General features: G+C 43.8%; 1 protein-coding gene across 2 annotated transcripts in view; it reads left to right on the top strand.

The window, feature by feature from the left end:
* Positions 1-7,901, top strand: part of Dse (dermatan sulfate epimerase) — a 45,529-nt gene extending 37,628 nt beyond the window's left edge. For both annotated transcript variants that reach the window (XM_051175533.1, XM_051175534.1), the window contains 2 exons: positions 3,176-3,383; positions 5,313-7,901. In XM_051175533.1, coding sequence (XP_051031490.1) covers positions 3,176-3,383; positions 5,313-7,071 — 1,967 coding nt within the window. In that variant the 3' untranslated portion in view covers positions 7,072-7,901. The remainder of the gene's footprint in view (positions 1-3,175; positions 3,384-5,312) is intronic.
* The last annotated feature ends 14,881 nt before the right edge of the window (positions 7,902-22,782 follow it).

Raw genomic sequence — 22,782 nt, 5'->3', positions numbered from 1 at the left:
AGAATAAAGAAAACAAAAACTTTCTAGTTTCTTTTCTGTTACATGACAGAAACAAAAAGAAACAAAAAAACTCAACCAAACAAACAAAAACCAAAATCCTGACACAAAGAAGATGAGTTTGGCTTATAATTAAAAATTATAAATAATAATGATTTGTGGCTTACGGTCATCCCAGAGGGACAGCAGGAAGGGAAAGGATGAGAGGGGGGTGAGGGGGTGGAGGGGTGGGGGGTGAGCGGGGTGGGGGTGGGGTGGGGGATGAGGCGGGGTGAGGGGGTGGAGGGGTGGGGGGTGAGCGGGGTGAGGGGGTGGGGTGGGGGATGAGCGGGGTGAGGGGTGGCGGGGTGAGGGGTGAGCGGGGTGAGGGGGTGGGGTGGGGGGTGAGCGGGGTGAGGGGTGGAGGGGTGGGGGGTGAGCGGGGTGAGGGGGTGGAGGGGGTGGGGGATGAGCGGGGTGGGGGATGAGCGGGGTGGGGGATGAGCGGGGTGGGGGATGAGCGGGGTGGGAGGTGGGGTGGGGGATGAGCGGGGTGAGGGGGTGGGGTGGGGGATGAGCGGGGTGGGGGTGGGGTGGGGGATGAGCGGGGTGAGGGGTGGAGGGGTGGGGGTGAGCGGGGTGGGGGTGGGGTGGGGGATGAGCGGGGTGAGGGGGTGGGGTGGGGATGAGCGGGGTGGGGGTGGGGTGGGGGCTGGCTCATGGAATTGCGTCTGCTTACAGGAACCAGAAAGAGTGAGGGAAACTGGGCCAGGCTATAAAGCCTCAAAACCTGTCTGTCCCCAGGGTTGTACCTCTTCCTGCAAGACCCCGCCTCCTAAAGGTTCCATAACTGTTCCCAACACTGACGCCAGCTGGGGACCGAGGGCTCAAACACGTGAACCTACAGTAGACATTTCATATGGAAACCTAACAGTTGTGTTTGTAGCTTGATACAATGGTGGGGATCTTGTCTAAGTTGACGGCGTGTGGCCATGTCTATGGGAGTTTGTCTTGATTACATTACTTGTTCCCTGTGGGTGACACCATCCCCTCGGAAGGGGACTCTGAGCCACACGAATTGAGAAAGCTACCTGAGTGCTAGTATGCATGCGTGTACTCACTGCTCTGCTCCGGACTGTGAATGCAATGTGACGAGCTACTTTGAGCTCCTGCTACCTTTTTCAAGCAATAGGGTTGGTAAACCAGGAAGTGTGATCTAAATAAGCTCTTTCTCCATTAAGTTCCTTTTGTCAGGCAACTTTACCGCAACAGCAGGAAAGAAAACTAACACAGTGACCCTATAATGCGACCAAGAACCCAGGGCCAGAGAGATGGTTCCGCTGTTAAAGGCTAGCCTCACAAATAAAACCCCAATCTTTAAATTCTTTTGCTCTGTGTGTGTGCATATGGAAGGCTCCCCTTTATTAGAATGATCATCCTTTAATGCACCAAGAGGTGGCTCGGGGTAAAATGCTTGTTGTGCATGTGTGAGGACCTGAGTTTGAATCGCATTCCTGGAACCCATGTGAAGTCAGAGCCAGTAGTACAAAACTGTGATGTCAGTGTTGACGTGAGGAAACAGGAGGTAGAGGCAGGATAATGCTTTGGAAAGTTGTGGGCCAACTAGCCTGGCATACACAGTGGTGAACAGCAAGAGGCCCTCCTTAAACAGGGTACATGGTGAGAACCTGGCACCTGAGATTGTCCTCTGACATCCATGAAAACACCATGTCACGTGCATATTGGCATTCACACTGCATGTGCACACACACACAAAGATTAATACACACAGCTAATAATCATAAGTGTTTGGTTTAGATGCACCCTGAGAACTCTATGGCGTATTCTTAGACTTAGAAGTCTATTTTGTGGTTCTTTTTTGATAATTGAGAATTGTCTACTAGAGTAGGGGACCTAGAGGAGGCCCCGGTGTTTGTAATTAGAGCTGAGATCTAACAGCAAGTCCCGTCAGGGCTTGGGGCTGTAGTAAGCATATGTGTGGTCATTTCCTAAGCTGGACAAGGCAGTAAGAATGTATTTAAGAGGGGACTTATGCCAGGTGGTGGTGGCACATGCCTTTAATCCCAGCACTCATGAGGCAGAGGCAGGTGGACCTCTGTGAGTTGAGTTTGAGGCCAGCCTGATCTACAGAGCGAGTTCCAGAACAGACTCCAAAGCTGCACAGAGAAACCCTGTCTTGAAAAAAACAAAAAGAAGAAAGAGAAACAAAGAAAGGATTTAGCTATTTGTGTTTATCAGTGCATCAAGCTTACCTTCAAGCCAGGCACTGTAATGGGCAATGTAAGATTTAAAGAGGAAGATGTCCTCTGATTTTAAGGAACTTGAAGTATGAGTTTTGACATATCGTATTTTGTAATATAATTATGTTAGAAGATTGCCTATAAGGCTATTGGAATTCAAACTATTAGCTATAAATACATTCATGGTAGCATTTTAAAAGAGATTCTGTTTTTATTTTATTCTTCAATCTATTTTCAACTCCGTTCCCTCTGTTATGGTTGATAATATAGTAATGATTATTCTTGTCTGGCACAGGGTTTTCTTCCTTTCTGCTCTGATGATGTCTGGATTTGCTTTTGATTTTCTTCTGTAATTCCATTAATGATGCCTGTCTTCATGATCCTTGCTTTTTTTTTTTTTTTTTGTTTTTTTGTTTTTTTGTTTTTTTTGTTTTTTGTTTTGTTTTGGTTTTCTCCTTTAAATTCCAGCAGTTTGTATCAACAGAAGCTTTACTGAGAATTCAGTTTTTGTCTTCACCCTTATAGGCAAAGTAAGTTTTACCTTATTGGAAGCCTATTAAATGGAAGCACCTACCTTCTGACCTTGGCCTAGAATGCAAGTTGAGCTGCAGAAAAGCCTAGTCCCAGCTTGAGGACCTCGATGCAAGCCTCATCATTCATAGCATGGACATTGGAGAGTGAGGTAGAGGGTAATGTGTACATAGTAAAAGGCGAACCACATCTGTTACCAACAACAGGTTGTTACAAAACAGATCCAAGCATGCACACAGTAGACGACTTTCAGGGTGATTATGGTAAATTGGTGTAGCGTAGGATACAGACATCACCGTTTTTGTGTATTATTGGCTGTAATTTTAAAACAAGCTTGACGATCATTGGTTGGACCTTTATAGGAATATACAGTTTGAAACTCAGTCTTGTCAAATTTCTTTCCACAGGGTTTCAAAGAACTGTGGCCATTGCAGATTCAAATTACAACTGGTTCTATGGTCCAGAAAGCCAGTTAGTGTTCCTGGATAAATTTGTCATGCGTAATGGCAGTGGAAACTGGCTGGCTGACCAAATCAGAAAGAACCGTGTGGTTGAAGGTCCAGGCACACCGTCCAAAGGGCAGCGCTGGTGCACTCTACACACAGAATTTCTCTGGTAAGACATGTTGAGCTGGCTTTCCAATGAAATGGTGCCTGGGTTCATGCTACGCACTATGTTTTTCTATAAAACCAACAAAAACCCCTTCACCTAAGTAGATATACCTTTAATTCAACCCTTATCAATGTCTAAACCTCTGTTAGAAACAGTTCTTAACGTTGATGATCTAACTACCATTTGCATTCTTGGTTTTCTTACATTAGAGATGTCTTAACTTGGGCTGTTTCATAGATGAACCCGCTTTGCTTAGATCCCATGTCGTTCATTTTTTAATTGTAGAAGGAGAAAACTCACAATTTTGACCAGATTAATCTGATGATCACCCCCCCCCCCCCGCCAAGTAGTAGAGTAGTTTATTTTGTCTTGGTAAATCTAGTATTATAATTCTCTAATAACGGCGTGCCCATTCCTAGGCTTCAGAACTGTTCAAAAGTGTTCACTGTATTTGACAGTTTCGCTTTGATAATGAAAAGACCATGTAATTCTCTTTGTTGTAATCTTTTAAGCCTGAAGAAACTTGGGCCTCATTTGTTTTTTAAGTGTTGCCAAGTATTTTGGCCTCAAATAAGTTAAAATCAAGATGACAGCTAATGGTTGAGGTTTTCAAAGCTATTGAAATTTGCATTTAGCCCCCAAATCAGCTTTTTGTAGAATTTTCTTGACTTTATTCTGACATTTAAATGAGGAGAAAAATAACATATTAAAGCAGTAACTACCTGTCATTTAATAGGCAATGTGAAGCTCCTTTCACAGGTGAATTAAAGATATGATTGCAAAGTATTCCTTTGCTCCTCTCAGGGGTGTGCAGTAATTACATGACTGAATTTTCACTTACCCATAAAAAGGCACCCAAGAGAGTTCTAGAACACTAGCTTTAGGGGTTAGATTAATGCTACATCTAAAGTTTAAATCTGCCTTTGTAAAATATCAAACCTACCAAGAGCCGGGAAAAGGGTCATTCAGCTTCATGTATATTTGTTATCTTCACTATGCAAATATTGCACTAGACCTCAGTACAGAGAGGATTTCTGACACTGAGACTCCAGAAATGAAGACCAACTCAACCACAGATGACTGTTCACTGAACAAAAGCATGAATGAGCTAGAAATGAGTTCATCTCCTCTTCCTTGAGCATCAGATAACGTGATCTTAGCAAGGCCGTTGTCCTAGCTCATTGAAAATAATCATCTGTGTGCTTAACCACCATGACATTTTGTGTTAGGCATCATATTCCAATAATGAACATTAAACATAAATAAAAATAAGGCATTTCTTATCTCAGAAGTATGACCCATCTTCAGGTTAAACAAAGCAACACATTTGGTTCTGGGCTCAGCTGCAGCCACAGTTTTAAAGGTTCCCAGTATTGGTCTCTTAAAATTTGACCAATAGCATACTGTGTATGCTATTCACAGTAGGTTGTGTCTCCACTGTGAAGTTCTACCCTGCTTTACAGTTTTAGAGGAAAATAGTCTGCCAGGGACACAGACTGCAGATTGAACATCAGTTCCTGTAGCGTAGCTCTTCAGTGCAGGTCCGGCTAGATGTTAGGATCCACAGCCCAATATGGAGGGAGTTCTCTGGAGTAGGAGCCTACTGACCAGAAGTTCGATGCAAATTTTAAATCTGTGAGCCCCAGCAATCTGGGTGGCAACGCTGAAATTGCCAAGTGAAGAAGATCCAAGTAGAGGTTAGTGGCAGAAATTGTTTGTGACACCAGCCCGGGATCACTTGCCCCTTGAAGCCCCCAGGACACAGCCTTGCCCATGCTGATCTGTGCGTGTTTGTGATGTGCCCCTGACATGCTGCTCTGCTCTGGGTGACACCTGTAGATTACCTTTTGCAGCCACATTACCAAGTGGCATGGTGATTGTAGTGAGTTCTATTTACTGACATCAGAAAACCATTTACTCTAACCCTTTCAGGTATGATGCCAGCTTGAAGTCAGTCCCACCACCGGATTTTGGCACCCCAACTCTGCATTATTTTGAAGACTGGGGTGTTGTGACTTATGGAAGTGCCCTGCCTGCAGAAATTAATAGATCGTTCCTCTCCTTCAAGTCGGGAAAACTTGGGGGGCGTGCAATATATGACATAGTCCACAGGAACAAATATAAAGATTGGATCAAGGGGTGGAGGAATTTTAATGCAGGACATGAACATCCTGACCAAAACTCTTTCACTTTCGCGCCCAATGGCGTGCCTTTCATTACCGAGGCCCTCTACGGGCCAAAGTACACCTTCTTCAACAATGTCCTCATGTTTTCTCCAGCTGTGTCTAAGAGTTGCTTCTCTCCCTGGGAGGGTCAGGTCACAGAAGATTGTTCATCAAAATGGTCAAAATACAAGCATGACCTGGCAGCCAGCTGTCAGGGGAGAGTAGTCGCAGCAGAGGAGAAAGATGGGGTTGTTTTCATCCGGGGAGAAGGCATAGGAGCTTACAACCCCCTGCTCAACCTGAAGAACATTCAGCGGAATCTGATCCTCCTACACCCACAGCTTCTCCTCCTTGTTGACCAGATACATCTGGGAGAGGAGAGCCCCCTAGAGACAGCAGCAAGTTTCTTCCACAATGTGGATATTCCTTTTGAGGAGACAGTGGTAGATGGGGTCCATGGAGCTTTCATCCGGCAGCGAGATGGTCTCTATAAAATGTACTGGATGGATGATACCGGTTATAGTGAAAAAGCAACCTTTGCCTCAGTGACATATCCTCGGGGCTATCCCTACAATGGGACAAATTATGTGAATGTCACCATGCACCTGCGAAGTCCCATCACCAGGGCAGCTTACCTCTTCATCGGGCCATCTGTGGATGTCCAGAGCTTTAGCATCCATGGAGACCCTCAGCGGCTAGATGTTTTCGTAGCTACCAACGAACATGCCTATGCCACTTACCTGTGGACAGGTGAGAGCACAGGGCAGTCTGCCTTTGCACAGGTCATTGCAGATCATCAGAAAATTCTGTTTGACCAGAGTTCAGCCATCAAGAGCACTACTGTCCCCGAAGTGAAAGATTATGCTGCTATCGTGGAACGCAATCTACAGCATTTTAAGCCAGTGTTCCAGCTGCTCGAGAAGCAGATCCTGTCTCGAGTCCAGAACACAGCTGGCTTTAGGAAGACTGCCGAGCGCCTGCTGAGGTTCTCTGACAAGAGACAGACAGAGGAAGCCATCGACAGGATTTTTGCCATATCCCAACAACAGCGGCAGCAACCAGGCAAGTCGAAGAAAAGCAGGAGGGCAGGCAAGCGTTACAAGTTTGTGGATGCTGTCCCGGATATTTTTGCACAGATTGAAGTCAATGAGAAGAAGGTTCGACAGAAAGCTCAGATTTTGGCACAGAAAGAACTGCCCGTAGACGAAGATGAAGAAATGAATGACCTTTTGGATTTTGCTGATGTCACATATGAAAAACATAAAAATGGGGGTTCCGTGAACGGTGGCTTTGGGCAGGTACGTATGGTGACAAGGCGCAACGGAGTCCCATCGCTGTCAGCCTCGTACACCAGGCTCTTCTTGATTCTGAACATTGCCATCTTCTTTGTCATGCTGGCGATGCAACTGACTTATTTCCAGAGGGCTCAGAGCCTCCACGGCCAAAGGTGTCTTTATGCAGTCCTCCTAATAGATAGCTGTGCCTTATTGTGGTTGTATTCCTCCTGTTCTCAATCACAATGCTAACACTAAAGCTGTGAGCCGTTTTATGAGAGCGCATGCAAAAAAAAAAAAAAAAAAAAAAAAATTTTCCCCAATTTGTTATAATTTCTCTCCCAGATTTATTTTGACAAATTTAAGGGTCGACATTTTCACATGGAAAAACGGGGGTGTGGAGAACTCCGCATTGGACCCACAAAGGACGTGTGTAAGGTGTAAAGATAGCCTTGGCTGTCCCCTAGGATTTCCGTGAATGTTTGGCTTTGCCGAATGACCAGTTCCTATTGTCAGAGACAAAACGCCTGTTCTTTGTGTCTTATTTCTCTTAATATAAGCAAAACTGATTTATACAGAATTGGGTTTTATTGCCATTAACTTAATGTCATTAGAAGCTTCCAGGTACTGTATTATGAAACATACTGAAACACATAATTCCGTGCAATACTGGCTTTTAAAATATGAATGATGGGAACTGTTATTGTAGGACCTGGAAGCTGTTCAAATAACATGATAAAATAATGGTATAACATAAAGGAACTGAAAGGTTTTCTTTTTTTCCCATGGGAAACATCTACAAATGAACGTTTCTTTGATGATGTTGGTCAATTCAGGTATGGGATTTGTGGCTTTATATACTCATTGGATTTTTGATAAATAACATAATTACAGTTAATTATCTTTCCCTTCTATATAAAATGTTTGTAGACCCAATAGTAAAGTTTTCAAAATAAACTATTTTATATCTTGAATCTCAATACCAAAGAACATGGGGCTAAAGTTTTGGTGTGATCCTTATGTTTTTATTAGAAAGCTTTTTTTTGAATTTATTTTGCTAAATAAACCAATCATAATTATGATCCCCCCCTCTGGTGTGCTTCTTCCGATTTTCCATTAAATTCAAAGTGCATTTACGTCAAAGTGCATTTACGTTTCCCAAAATCACTCGAGAAAGGTCCTTCGTTTGGGTATGCACTCATTAAATTTACTTGATTTTCGAAAAACGTAATTTCACTGTTTACATTATTCCAGTTTAAGCATATTTTGAGCATTTAACACCGAATCTGAGTAAACAAGGTTTCTGTAATTATGTGCAGGCAAATCCCCAGGAGCTCATAACATCATAGGATGCTGGGTAGGTAGTCCACGACTTCTGCTTGAGCAGAAGAAAACATTACACTTGAACAAAAAGTATAAATCATCTTACATATAGTATATCTGAGTTCTGCTATATTTCTCCCTTGAAAATGGGGAATGCACTAGGCAAACGTTTCAGAGTAAGGATATGCTCAGTGGTATGTGGAGCTAAGCATGATAGCGGTCCTGTCTCCTCCTCGGCATTCATAGAAACATCAGGAGGCAGCAAAGACAAACCCAGAGTAACTCCTGTGAGCACCTTTCCCTGTCTCCAATTTGAATGTTTCACACAAGGGAAACCTAAACTTGACTTTTAGTGTCGCTGGTCTTATATTCAAAGCCTGGAAACTCACCTCTGAGGAAGAAGTTTGTCCCTCTCGGGGCATCTCTAGAGAGGATGTCATTACACACTGTTTAAAGAACAATGCTTCCATTTGTCCCTCGCGGTTGCTCTTACTGGGATTTATACTTGCTTTGTGTGACAGATTTGCTGTTTACTTAACCCTCACTCAACATTCCTCTCCTACTCTTTCTCATTCAATAAGATGAATTGTCTGAAATGATAAAAAGGGAATTTAATGGGGAGGGGGTTACGCTTTGAGGTTACCAAGAAAACTCTGACTTCAGCTCCAAAGCACAGGCATAGTTTGTAACAAAGATGGAAAATGCAAGTGAAAGCCAAATGTAGCTTTCCTTTTAACTTAAATTAGTTTCGGACCAGACAATGCATTAGTACCCATTGTGTGATCCTGTTTAACCAGAACATGCCCTCACTTTTGAGATAACTTTAAAAAAAAATATGTTAGCATTGCATCTTTTGGGTTTTCCCTCTTCTAATGAATGGTGGCATTCTTCAGTATTTCATTTTAAAAAGGGACATGTTTTATATCAGGGATACTGTATATTTGGGTCAAACTAAGGAAGCCTTTTTATCTTCAACTAAACCAGGCAATGCTACAGCTCCTTGAAACTGAGCAGTCACTGTGGACTCTGAATCAGCGCTGCTCACTGTGAAAGGAATGCTTCAAGTTTGTGACTAATCTACGCGCTCTTGTTCAGGACCGAGCAGAACTTTGGGTCCCAGCCTCCAAGGAAATATGAGTTAGCACGGAGTGTTAGACTGTGTGATGAATGTAACATATCACTGTGTTTATAGCTGGTTAGCTTTTAAGCATCCATGGTGATGCTTTGGATATAATCGCTAATGTCACCGGATGTGACTGGTATACCCCTTTAATCCCAGCACTGTGGAGGCTGAGGCAGGTGGATCTATGTGAGTTTGAGGCCATTCTGGTCTATATAGTGAGTACCAGAACAGCTAGGGGTATGTAAATAGAATCTATCTCAAAAAAAGAGTTGAAAGGCAGGCTAAGGAGATAGCCACGTGGGTAAAGTCCTTGTTGTTCACATTAGGAACTGAGTTTGAATCTGAAGCACTCTTAAAAGCTACTATGCCCAGTGGCCTGTGCATCTATAACTTCCACACAGAGAAGAGAGGAGCAGGTGAAGCCCTGGAGTTTGCCAGCCATCCCTTGTCTAGCCAAAAGGGTGAGCTCCAGGCCCAGTAAAGAGACCCTGTCTCAAAACTCAAGTGGAAGGAAATAGAACAGGATGCCTGATGTCATCTGGTGGCCTCTGAACACCTATGCATGAACATGTATCACACACATAAGGACACACACTATTAATCTTTAATCTAAGCCCACGTGTTTACTTAGAAGTATAAGACAAGATTGACACGGCCATAGTTACAGGTATAAGACCTGACTGGTGTAGAATGGATAAAGGGAGATAGATGGGAACATCATAGAGTAAAGTGGAGACTTGGGTTATGAGGTATACCCCTGAGTTTGACCTCAAAGGGTTGAAAATATGTAGATTATGACATTTAAACCAGAAGACTCTATCTAGTAGCTCCAGCTGCTGTAATGTAGATGACAGCTGTTAGGCTCAGAGGTCGGCATTCTGCCACACCAGAGAACAGAGAGGGCAGATTGCTATTTAAAGTGTTGCTAAGGACGTTGGACCTAATTCTGTAGTGAGGGCTCCTTAACCTTTTTGATGACTCAGCATAACTGGGGGATATGCTATAAGCACATTACTGAGATAGCATCGGAGAAACTTCATGGCATGGTAATTGTGTATGTTGGATGATTTTCACACACCCTCCTGTTTTAAAACCCTGAAGTAGCTTTGCTATGCCCCCACATGTTAGTCTGCTTTGTGCTTAATTTAATGTAATTCTATAGATTGTGCTAATTATAAACAGTATATGTCCTTTGACTCAGTCTATGAGCTGGGAAATCAGAGATCCTGATGCCACACACCATAAGGACTTTCTTGTTGCAACTGGACACGACCAAAGCTAGCTCATGGATAAAAAGATGGGGCACACTTAGGAGAGAGGCCACGCTGCATCTTTGATAACTAACCTACTTGTAGAGGCTCCTTCCTCTCAAAGCCATCGTGGTGGCAGTAACATTTCAACAAGTGGTTTGGACGGGACATTCAGACCATGTATACCACTCCACATTCCACAGTCACACTCCAGGGGAGGGTACCGCTCTGACCGGAATTCACTGTGAGCAATGGGGAGACACTAGGCATTTTCTCTTTAAATGGCAAGGCTTGCATTATAGGAAGACAATTATGGCTTCAATTGTAGATGGTCCAGTGGGAGTATTAGAGGTTATTTCCATAGTCTAATTACAAGACAATTAGCTCTTTGACAGCTCATAGGCAAAATGTGTGGCTAAAAGAATGGGTATATTGTGGGAGTGTTGACCAGACAAAGGATGAGTCAAGATCAGCCATGATATATGTGTCTGAGTCCTGCCTGTCATACAAGAATATGGCGTCCTTTGAGTCTATGCTTCACTCCCCTGGCTATCCCTTAACAGCAGGAAATTGCCCGGATTGAGCTGTCATTTCTCTTTTCAGGATGCCTTCTCCAGGGATTGAACTTAGGTTGGAATGGCTGGAGTATTGGGTGGGTAGTGGAGAGTAAAGGAGAGAAGATGCTGGAAAGGTAGACCAGGTTAACTTTCAAAAGAAATAATGCAAGGGCTGAGAGATGTCTTAGTGGTTGAGAGCATTTGGTGCTCTTGTAGAGGACCCAGATTCAGTCCCCAGCAGTCACAGAAAGGCTCACAACAGTCGAAACACCAGTTCTGAGAGATCTAGCTTCCCCGTCTGGCCTCTGAGTACCAGGTACATGTGCAGTGCGCATACACACATACAAGCAAAACCCAAACTCGGAAAATAAAAGTAAATCCTTTTTTGTGTTTGTTTTAGTCATAGTGTCACATGCTTTTAATCCCAGCACCAGGGAGGCAGAGGCAGCTGGATCTTTGTGAGTTCAAGGCCAGCCTGATCTACAAAGTGAATTTCAGAACAGCCAGGGCTGTTATACAGAAAAACCTTGTCCTGCAAAACTACCAGAATGTTAGAGAGAGAGAGAGGAGGGAAGGAGAGAGATAAGGGAAGAAAGAAAGAAAGAAAGGACAGAGGGAGGGAGGGAGAGAGAAAAGGGAGGAAATGAAGGGAAAGAAAGACATAAAGAATGAAGAAAGGAAGGAAGAAAGGAAGGAAGGAAGGAAGGAAGGAAGGAAGGAAGGAAAAAGAGGCAGACCACAAGAGTGCCACTCTCCAGTGCCTATAGAGGCTGGTGTGGGGGAGGGCACTGTGATGGATGTCTCTGAGTTTTGGCCCAAAGAAAACACTAATGATTTGGAATGGGTTCTTGAGGTTTTGGATTAAGGTTGACATAAGAGCTTCTGAAAACATTGCAGTCAAGCCTGGTACATTCCAAATGAAACAATGAGCAATAGTCTGGGCTTATAGGAATCATTTTCTGAACAAAAAGCTTGAAATGGCTTGGGCACTCTTTCTGCCAAAGAAATAGATAGTGGGATGTCTGAAATACATTTTTGTGAGCAGGGAACTTGTCCCCTGCCTTTCAGTCTGTCACTCATCACTGTTGCTTCGGCATTAGGAGCCTTCAGCAATGGCTTTCATTTTGCCTTTCTGTTTAAACGCCATCTTCTCCAAAGAAGGTATCTAACAACAGAAGGATAAACTCATGTCATTTATTGGAATTTTGAGAGTTCTTTCTTTTCTTCTTCTTTTGATTTTTTTTTTTTTTTTTTTTTTTTTTTGGTGGGTGGGGGACAGAGTTTCACTGAGTCGCCCTGGCTGTCCTGGAACTTGCTCTGGAGACCAGAGTAGCCTCAAACTGAGAAGTCCTCATGCCTCTGCCTCCTGAGCACTGGGATTAAAGATGTTCATCCCACCACCTGGCCGAGAATTCTCCTAGAATTTCCAAAATCGAAGTTGGAAGTTGATTGCTGCCCTTGTGCGGCTCACACTTAGAAATGCACACACACACACACACACACACACACACACACAGTGAGGGACCCACTGTGTAGATGGGAGGGCAACTAGAAGGCAGTGAATTTCCTCTTCCACCTGTGGCCCCTCCCGCAGGCACCCAACTCAGGTCGAGCCATCTCATCAGCTGACAAAGAGATCTTATAAGCAGCCATTCCTCGGTCTCTTCCGAGAGAGACTGCAACCCCTCAGGGAAGGAATGGCAGGTCTTCCACAGTGCCTGGCCTGTGTCACACTTTTCATTCAATCAACACCAATGACTTGGTAGACTGAAGGGCCAGCTGAGCGTGTAGACTATCGCAGAGCACAGTCTCAGAAGACTTTAGCATCAACCTTGCTGTAAACTTACCGTGCCTTACACCCAAAGTGCAGCTGAACCTCAGTGCGATGGTCAGGGCATGGGCCTTTGGGAATATGATGAGGTCGTGCGGGTGGGTCTGTCCTCTTATTTAGGAGCTAGTCTTATACAAGAGACTCCAGACAGTCCCCTTGTCTCTTCTACCTTGAGGACTGACAGTGGAAAGACAGCCACTCATGAACCATAACACTGGTCCCAAGCGTCCAGTTCCTCTGCCTTGAGCTTTGCAGCCTCCAGAATTCAGAAATACTGGAACTCTTGTTTAGAGTTCATATTTTTGTTAGACTGGCTGAATCAACTAAGAGCTGAATTTCTTGTAATAAATGTTGTTAATTAGCCGCAGAGAGGCCCTCCAAAGTGTCCAAATAGATGCTGGAGCCAACTCAGCAAGATCACACTCGGAGCCACGTTGCACCCTGAAGCCCTGAAACGCCATCTCCATGACAATGTGCATTTTGAAAGGCAGACACTAACTTGGGCACAAGTGGACGCTACAATGCTGTCACATGTGGGGTGCTGCTGAGTAGACAAGAATGCCCAGATGCCAAAGCACAACCTAAAATAACATTCGATCTGTGTGGGGTGTTGGAAACCACAGGCAGTCCACCCACTGCTCCCAAGCGTCAGGAGCTGCCTAGACAAGTACCTCTGGGGTTCAAGACTTGTGCAACCCTGAAAGCATGGCCAGCTGGTGCCCCAGACTCCTGGAGAACACAGATCAATGTACTGCGGGTGTGGAGAAGTGGGCAGCCACATGGCAAGCAGGGTTGTACAGCTGGACTTCTAGCCACACCTTCGTGAGTTCATAAACTTCCTGAAAAGGCCTGTGGCAAGAAGGATGTCATGCATGTGCAACTGTGTGTTTTCTCTGCTGCTAAATGGTATTTCTGCATTGCCCTGGGGTTGAAGGGCCCTTACATTTATTCTCCCTGGTGAGAGGATCTTGGTAAACTCGCTACTAAGAAGTCTTTTCTTATTTTAAAAATTAATTTAGATTTAGATGCCAGAGGAAGAAGTAGGGAATAAAGGATTATTTGATAATTCTGCAAAAGTAAGTTTGCTTTTTAAAATAGTTTATAAAGAGTCCATATGCTAGGCTTATTTTTATAAAAATAGGTTAAAATAGGAAAGATATGCTCAGTACAGATTTGTATCATCATTAAGTACTCTTGGTGACAATGGTAGGAACACTAACTTACTAAGGGCTAGCAGGGTTCAAGGACTGTGACCCTACAGCCCCTTGTCACAAACGGGAAGCTAGGCTCCGACACACAGCTAGCAATGACTGCAGGCTTTGGTATAGATCTCAAAATAAGTTCCGATACATGAATCTTAATTATTTGGAATGCACAAAATACCACATACTATTTAAAATATTGAGCTGTGTATAGTTGTACGGAAAACATTAAATTATCACTATAACATTGTAGACGTTTAATGGTGTAAACCCTAACATACAACTTTTGGGGCAAAGTAGATCAAATGTTTATTAAAGATACTCTAGGGGAATTTTCACAATGAGAAGTTACTGCTACTATGTGCCAGAGTTTGGAATGCCGCAGCACAGCCTGTGGGAAATACAAATGAAATACCATCAGCATAAATTAGACTTCGGGGTTTCCCCCTTAGTTCTACCTTGCATTCAAACAGAGACTGATAAACTCAGACTCAGAAAAAAAAAAAAAAAAAAGGCTGTGACCATCACAAACATAAAATGACGTCCTAATCTGTCTCCTTATCTTAATTTAATGCTTGCTATTCTCCAGCTATCGCCCTTAAGTCATAAATGTTTGTGGTTTTCACGTGATTGACATGGATGGAATGAATGGAGTCACTGTAAAAGTGTAACGCTTTGAATTGGCTAATACCATATATGAAACTCATCTTAGCTCCCAGGAAGGCAAGATTTGGCGGGGTTCTTAATGGGAGCTGTGGAGACACAGACAGGCCAGGTATTTCCTCGATCGATACATTATGGCAGACAGCCAAGCATCTGCCACTCACTTTGTTTCGTTAAAATAGGGTTACAAGGGAGGAAAAATGAAGCCACAACCTTGTTTTGATTGGCTATTAAAACAACAACAACAAAACTTTCCATTGAATTTTTTCCACAGCTTGAGTGTTTTGTTTATTTCCCATGGTCTTTCCTGGTTCCTTTTTTTGTTTGTTTGTTTGTTTTGTTTTAACCTTCAACTTTCTTTTATTTATTCTTTGTGTCTTTCACATCATGCATCTTTTTTAATTAAAAAAGTTATTTTTCACATTACATACTTACCCCCCCCCCACGCTGCCTCACACCCTTCCCACCTCCCATCCAGTCCTCAGCTGAGCTAAGGACTTCCTTGGGGAGTTTACAAACTCTGGCATACCAAGTTGAGGCAGGACCAAGCCCCTCCCCGCTGTATCAGGACTGAGCAAGGTATCCCACGGTAGGGAGAGGACTCTAAAAAGCCCGTTCATGCCCGTGGGGATAGGGCCTGCTACCATTGCCAACCCCTCCCCTACACGTCATGCATCAGGGTCCCATTCAGCTCATGGTCCCTCGTATCCACACTCTGCCCTTGCAACCTCCCCGCCACCCCCCCCCCCCAAATTTCCTGGTTCATCCTTAAGTTTTATCTTCTTCACTGACACACTATAGTTGTACATTTGTATAGGGCACAGCATGCCGTTGCTGGGCATGTGTGCACTGTGATGTGTGCACTGTGATGATGACATCTACTAACCAGTCAGCATTTCCAGCATCTTGGACATTTGGTATTTCTTTGTGTTGGGAGCACCCGGTCCTCTATTCTAGCATTTAGAAATAATCAGAGCTGCCCGTTGTGGGGTAGAATTCCAGAGCTCACTCTGTCTAACAGTTTGGCATGTGTTATGTTCTCCCTCCCTCCATCAACTTCTGTAAGATCAGCCTTTCAGTTTCCTCCTACCCGGGCTTGCCTTTGTGAGCCTGTCCTGGGTCGTTTCACACAATGTCCTCCAGGATTATCTTTGTTGCTGTAAAGAATGGAGTTGCATTCTTTTATGAGCTTTCCCTTTAACGAGCTAGAGGTGTGTATCACAGAATGCTAGAATTGAAGGGGACCCTGTAGATGACCCAGTCCAACCTTCCTACTTCAAAGCAGGGTAGGTCTGCAAAAGTTTTTCTCTTTATGATTCCACTGTGTAGCAAACTAACACTAGGAAGCGCTCAAAGTATTCAATATACTCAAATACATGATAAACATAAAATATGAATGATGTTATCCTTTTCATTAAATCAAAAGGTTCAGTAATGTTTACTAAACATTACTAAATCCCATTCTGGCTCTTGATTAGTGAGGGCATCACATGTTAACATCAGCGCCCCCTAGCTCAGCCCGAGAAGAACAAAAAACCGGAACCTCTCTGTTTTTATCACTGTGTTCCACTCCTTAGAGGATATCATTTTAGTTCTCACCAAGCCTGGGCAGCATGGGCTGCGGGGGCTCTGTTAACATGCGATGGTCACCCACGCCCTCGCCCTTACGGTGTGAGAAGAGGGCTCAGGACAACCCCACTGCTGCTGTGGCGAGAGAGGAGCAGTAAGAAGAGTTCTGAGCTCTGGAGCACCCAGAAAGTATCAGACAGACAAAGCAAGGAGGGTTAGTGGCCACAGTGAGAGATATTGGCCTGCTTTTCCTTGGTAAATTGCATGGGAGCAAAGCGTTGGGACTGGGAGCGGGGGAGGGGAGATGGCCTGGGTGAAGGCATGGGCTGGGCTGAGTATGAAAGGGGAGTTTGCCAAGAGAAGAAGAGCGACACCATCCACGGCAACAAGAAAGTAGACAGAGAGGTGTGTTAGAGAGGAATGGGGAGTCTAAGGGGCGCGGGGCGCTGGAAACCAGGCGCCAGGGATGAGTGTAGACGTTAGACTGGGCAGACCCTTGGTGCCCTATCTGACTGGAAAGGGATGCCACTGGCTTCCTTTTTTTTTTTCCTTGTCCTATAAAACTTGTAGTTGTGGCAAATACTAAGACATAGAGCATAAGGCAGGTTTAAATCAGCATATTCCTGTGATCCCCACAGTGTTTTATAAATATAATGATGCCCGGGTTCCTGCATTGTTCCAAATCACATTTCATTCAGGCCCCAAGGATGGAAAGTGCTGTCCTGATTCTTGACCTTTGACTTTGTTTTTCTGCATAGTTTTACCATGATACAATACATAGATATGATTTCAAAAATAGAATTTACCTTTGAGACTTTTAAAACTGTTTATAAATGAAATCACACCGAACGTATTTTGGAGGTTTAACTTTATCATTAAACATGCCATTTTAAAGATTTGTATTTGTTAATTGTTGCTACCATATTTATTGATTGACATTGCTGTATAGTGCTCAGTTGTCTCAATACTGTATCCTTTACAGCTTGTCTGTTGTTTGGATGCTAGTTATTTGATTTCCTCACTAGTTCTTATGTATATAACCAGTTATTATTTACTTGCCAATTGTTGTGAACAATACTGCCATGTATTTTCATACTCTGTATCCTGTTCACATGTCAATAATCATTTCTAACTTATACATGCCCTGCTTGAGAGTGAGGGAGGGAGGGGAGGAGAGAGAGACAGAGAGAGACATTACTTTAGGCTCATTGAAAGTTCAGAGGAAAGTAATGGGACGCCGCATGCGCTCCCTGAGGCACACAGGTGCACAGCCTCCCAGTTTTCAATAGCCCCATCCGCATCTGCAGGCTTGGACAAATGTGTCATGGCCTGCACTAACCCTTGTCATACCGTCCAGAATTGCTATTTCTCCCTCATTATTTCCTGTTACTTCCTTTACTTTTCTTCTTTTTGCTTTGTTCCCCCACTCCCTCTTAGGTTCTGGGGCTTGAACCCAGAACTTCATGCACACTAAACATCCACTCTACGCTAAGCTCCAAGTCAAGCCCCTCTCCTCCACAGTAGCTACAGTGTTAGGTCAGAACCGGATAGATCAGCATCAGCCTACATTTCTTTCTGTATTCCGTGTACTCAGCTCTCCTTCTACTCCTCATCAAACACTCAACCCTTTACTATCTCCACGGTTTTGCTTTTTCCAGCGGGTCACAGGACTGTACCATATAGAACCCGTTCAGATAGGCTTCCATCACTTAAATGATATTAAGTACACACAATTTCATCACGCCTTTTATATCTTGACATCATTTTTTTAAAAAAAAGAGTTGAATAATATTCCATTGTCTGAATTACCACATTGTTTGCTGAAGAACAGCTTGGTTATCCTAGGTGCTATTTGTTGTTTACAATCTTGGAGAATCATGGCTAAAGCTGCCATAAACATCTGTGTATAGGCTTTCTGCTAGACATACGCTCTTGCCTACTTTGGGTAGATACCAAAGAGGTACAAATACTGGATAATAAGATAAGAATATTCTAGCTTGTAAGAAACTTCCAAAGAGTCTCCCAAAGCAACTGTACCATTTTCCAACTCTGCCAGCAATGACTCATCATCATTTCTCAACAAGTTACTGTTGATGGATAGAACTAGGTATTGTGAGCTGCAGAGGAGTGAGGTAATGACAGTCTGCTCCATACATGAAGAGGAGATAGCCAATCTGAAAGGGTAATCCTGAGACAGAATTAAACTGCAGAGGAAACTGAGTGGTACTCACCAGCAACTAAGTTTTCTAGGTTGAAAACCTAATAACCTTAACTGGCATGAAAATTCTGAAAAAAAAAATAAGTTTGGGGGTAATATTAATACTATTGAAGGTGTGAGGTAACCGATGCATGTGTAAGTGGAAATATATACTAAGCCACTGGAGATGACAGTATAGAACTTTGGAAGGGGAGGTGGTGGGGAGGAAGATGTGGGCATGTTAACACATAGTCTAAGTCATGGTAAAGAATTTTGATGAAGTGCAGGACACTTGAATATTTATTATTACAAGTATATTTCATGTATCAACGCATTTAGTCCCCATGGTCCAGTGTATTTTCATTTTATAGATGAGAAAACTCAGGCATATTCACTTGCTTGCCCAGGTTGGCACAGATAGTGATGGGACCAAGAAGATATCAATCAAGCAAGGGTTAAACTTTGGTGGTTAGCAATATTAGCGGTATGAACAGGCAGAGAGCCTGGAAAGGAGACTGGAAAGGAAGCCTGGAAGGCAGACAGAAGAGTGCCATTGTAGCCCAATTTGGATTGGCTTAATAAGGAAAGCACTGCCAGGTTTGATGCTACCAAAGTAGAGTCCCCATACAATCTGGCTCAGCCAGGAGTAAAACCTCTCCCCTCTGGGTTCTTTGCCTCCAGGAAAGGAAATAAAATCTGGTTTTGTTTTGTTTGGTTTTTTAATCTAAAAATAAAGTACAACAAAATAGTTATTGTTCTTTGGTTACTTTCTACTGCTTGAGTAAAAATAAGCAACCATCTCTGGGTGACTGAGTTATGTGTGGTTGGGGACGGTAGAAGAAAAATAAGGAAGCCAATGGGACAGACACTTGTGCTGAGCAAACAAAACAGAAGCAGACAAGCTCAAAGCAGGAAGTCATGGGAGGTTCCTGGCTCTGCCCATGCCTCAAGCTTCGCCAGCCCCCACTGGTGACTGGTGAAGGCAAGTGGGAGTGGGTATTCAGGTACCTGTTTATCTGCACCTGGAACCTTCCCAGGGCTCTGTCTTCTGAATGCTGCACTGTTCCTCTGTGGATAGGCTGTCATTGTTAGTCACCTCGTTGACATTTGAAGGTATCCAGCTCTGAGAGTTCACACAGGTGTGAACTCTACAAAAGGGCTCGAGCTGTGAGCTGAAGAAAACAGGTAATAGCTCTGACCACAAAAGGGAGGAGAAAGCCTAAATGGGTCCTTTAGTCCTCATCTCCTAGTCCCGCCTATCTTGCCTTCCTATTGTCCAACAGTGCTTTATTCATTAACCAATAAGAGAAACATATTTACAGAATGACATCTCCCATCAGTGACCAGTTTGGATGTTGTTGTTGCCATTGTCTAACCTTTCCAACACAGAGCAAAGACTCCTTTTGAGGATGTGAAACTTGAGATAAAAATTAAGAATGAGAAAGAGGCAATGAAGGGAAATTCCAGGCAGAGGAAGATTTCTTTCCAAAGCCACTGAGGCAGAAAAGGGTTCAGTATGTTGCCTTAGAAGAAGAAAGAGTGATTACCAGAGGTGCAGATGATAGAGAGATGCTGGGCAAACCCAATATGACTAAAGCTAGAAAGATGGAAAATATCCAGAATAGGCAATGAAGTAAGAAAACAGCACTTGGTGAGAGGCCCTGGGAATGTGAAATTGGAGGGTAAATTGGGGAGAGGAGAGGAATGGGAATGACTATGAAGTCCCGTTGAACTTCTATGTGATGAAAATGCTGTTAGTCAGTGGTGGGGATGGAATGTTCAATTTGGAGGACATATTGAAATGTGGGAGTGTATACCTTAAATAGATGAATTATATAACTTAGGAATTGCGTCTGTTGTTCTTTAGTTACAGTTGTAAGAATAAAAGGCTGGAGGGGCGGGTGGTCCCGGGTGAGGGTCCCAAGGTAAGGAACCACGTGGGAGAGCAGAGCAGGTTTCCAGAGCAGGTGAGGGTGACGGGGGAGGGGGGGCAGAGTAACACGCCAGGCAGATAGAGCTTAAATGAGTTTACTTAGAAAGGGGAGTGAGGGGTAAGGGAAGAGATATAGAGGCACCTGGAACAGAAGAGGAGGGGGGGAGAATAAGAGGGGAGGAGCTGGTGGCCAACCAAAAGCAGGAGAGAGAGAAAGCTAAAGAGAAAGGACAGGAAGAGAGAAAGCAAAAGAGAGCATATGTGGGCGGGGTCTGACTTTTAAAGGGGTCCTTTACATCTGCCTGCAGACTAGTACTGATGGAAACCTGGGCTGACCAGAGCACTGCCTGAGTACCTTCTGCCAGGTGACAGCGGCAGGCCAGCGTAATGCCTGAATCCTTAGTGTTTCCATCCCAATAATCTTCAGATATGCTTCTTAATTTACATATGCTAAATGCACACACGTTCTTTAGTATGCACACAGACATTCTCTTTCACGTTAGGGCTTTCTCAGCAAACATATTCTAGGTCATCCACGAGAATTCCCTGAGCTCTCTCCTGAGGCTGGTGTACTGCAGTGAGAAGTAGCTCCCTGCCTGACAGCTGCAAACAGCTTTCAGAGTCGTAGTGCTGTGGTTTCTTTCAAGTTTCTCTTGCTTTCTTTTCCCGGAAATTGTGGTGATTTGAAACCCATTCCTGACATTGCTCATGATAGCTGAGAAACAAAATACACAAAGAAAGTCAAACACACCACCACTGGCTTTACGGTGTGTGAACAGAAGCTGTTTTTGAGAAGACCTTGTTCAAATCATAGATTTTCCCAGAGTCCTTTTAGACGCCGCTGCTTTATATGAGTTCACGTCCACTGAGAGTTTAATTTCTGAGCAGTATTCTCTAGACTATTACTGGGTATAGAGAGCTGGATTATATTCAAAAGACCCGGAACTCAAACCACTCACAGAGCCAGAGGTGTTCTAGGAGAAACTTGAGGCAGGACCAGAACCCTCCACGGCTGTAGAAACTTGTGGATCTAGCATGATCACCCTCCCCCAGGAGATGGATCTGTGAGCACAGAGGAAGAAAATCCGGGGTGGAAGTGTGGGGGTGGGGGGCTTTTACAGACACAAGCTGACCCAACTGTAAGTTCTTACAATGCAGGCTGTTTCCAGGCAGAATTTCAAGTGAATGTTGTGCTCTATAAAACCCTAACCCTGACCTTCCTTCCACCTGCAACGTTGTCCTCATGACGTCCACCTTGCTTCTGGCCTCTCACACCCCACTGCCCTGCTCTTCTTTACAGCCAGGCTTCCAGGGTCATTGCTTGTATATTAATTGCAGGACACTCCCCGTCATTCCGCTTTCTCCCTCGGTCTATTCTTTAGAACTACCTCGTTTTCTACGTCTTTCTGCTTTACTATTAGGAGTAGCATGAGACCTTTCCATCTTGATCTTCTTGTATCTAACAGTATCAGCTACTTCCTATAGGAGCCAAGCACAGCCTGTATGATTATTAATCACTGTAATGAGTGCCTGACTGAGGAGATGAACTAGCTAGTGAAATGGTTAACAAATTAATATCCTTGGAGAAGGAAGCAGACCGTTTATGTGGGAAAGAAAATTCGGATCTTTGACAAGAGCCAGAGAGTAGAAAGTTACCCGCTACCTCCATTAAAGTTGGATAAACAAAAGAATGAAAACAGATGGTAGAAGGGAGACATTCTGAGTGGCTTTGAACTTTGGTAGAGGATAAACTATTTTACAATGGTGGGAAATCTCATGTTTGACCAGTATAGAAAGTAGTCAGGAAAAGGCTAGCCCTTTTCAGCATGAAAATATGGTTGGGTTGGAGGTCTTGTCTAATCTCAGAAGGTATTTTGGGTTGCCCTGGTTAGTACTTGGATGGCAGAGATATAAGAATAAGGATTAGTCAGGCTGGAAAACGGCATTTTCATTAGGTTTCGTTAAGGAAAACTGGAATAAAGCCACCTGCGTGAAGGTTATGAACAGAGCCAGGTTCTTTCTTGATGGAATATGGAAATGGTGGATGAAGAACAAAAACAAAACATAAGCAATGAGAGGAAAATTAACCAAGACTCATGGGAGGGAAGACATTTTAGAAGATTCGGACTAGAGAGACAAGAGTCACAGCTGACTAGATTACCTTTGGTAGCCCTAGTGAGGCTGTAGGACAATAAACATCATGGCCTGACTTTCTTCTAACCATACATTGAAAGAAGTGTCACACCACTCTTAGGTTTTTGTCGTAGATCAGAGTCACCGGTGATAATGGTATTGTGGAACTAGGAAGGCAAGCA

The sequence above is a fragment of the Phodopus roborovskii genome, unplaced genomic scaffold (assembly GCF_943737965.1).
Source record: "Phodopus roborovskii unplaced genomic scaffold, PHOROB, whole genome shotgun sequence".
NCBI lineage: Eukaryota > Metazoa > Chordata > Mammalia > Rodentia > Cricetidae > Phodopus > Phodopus roborovskii.
The sequence above is the reverse complement of the archived record's forward strand: the minus strand, read 5'-3'. Positions and strand labels throughout refer to the sequence as shown.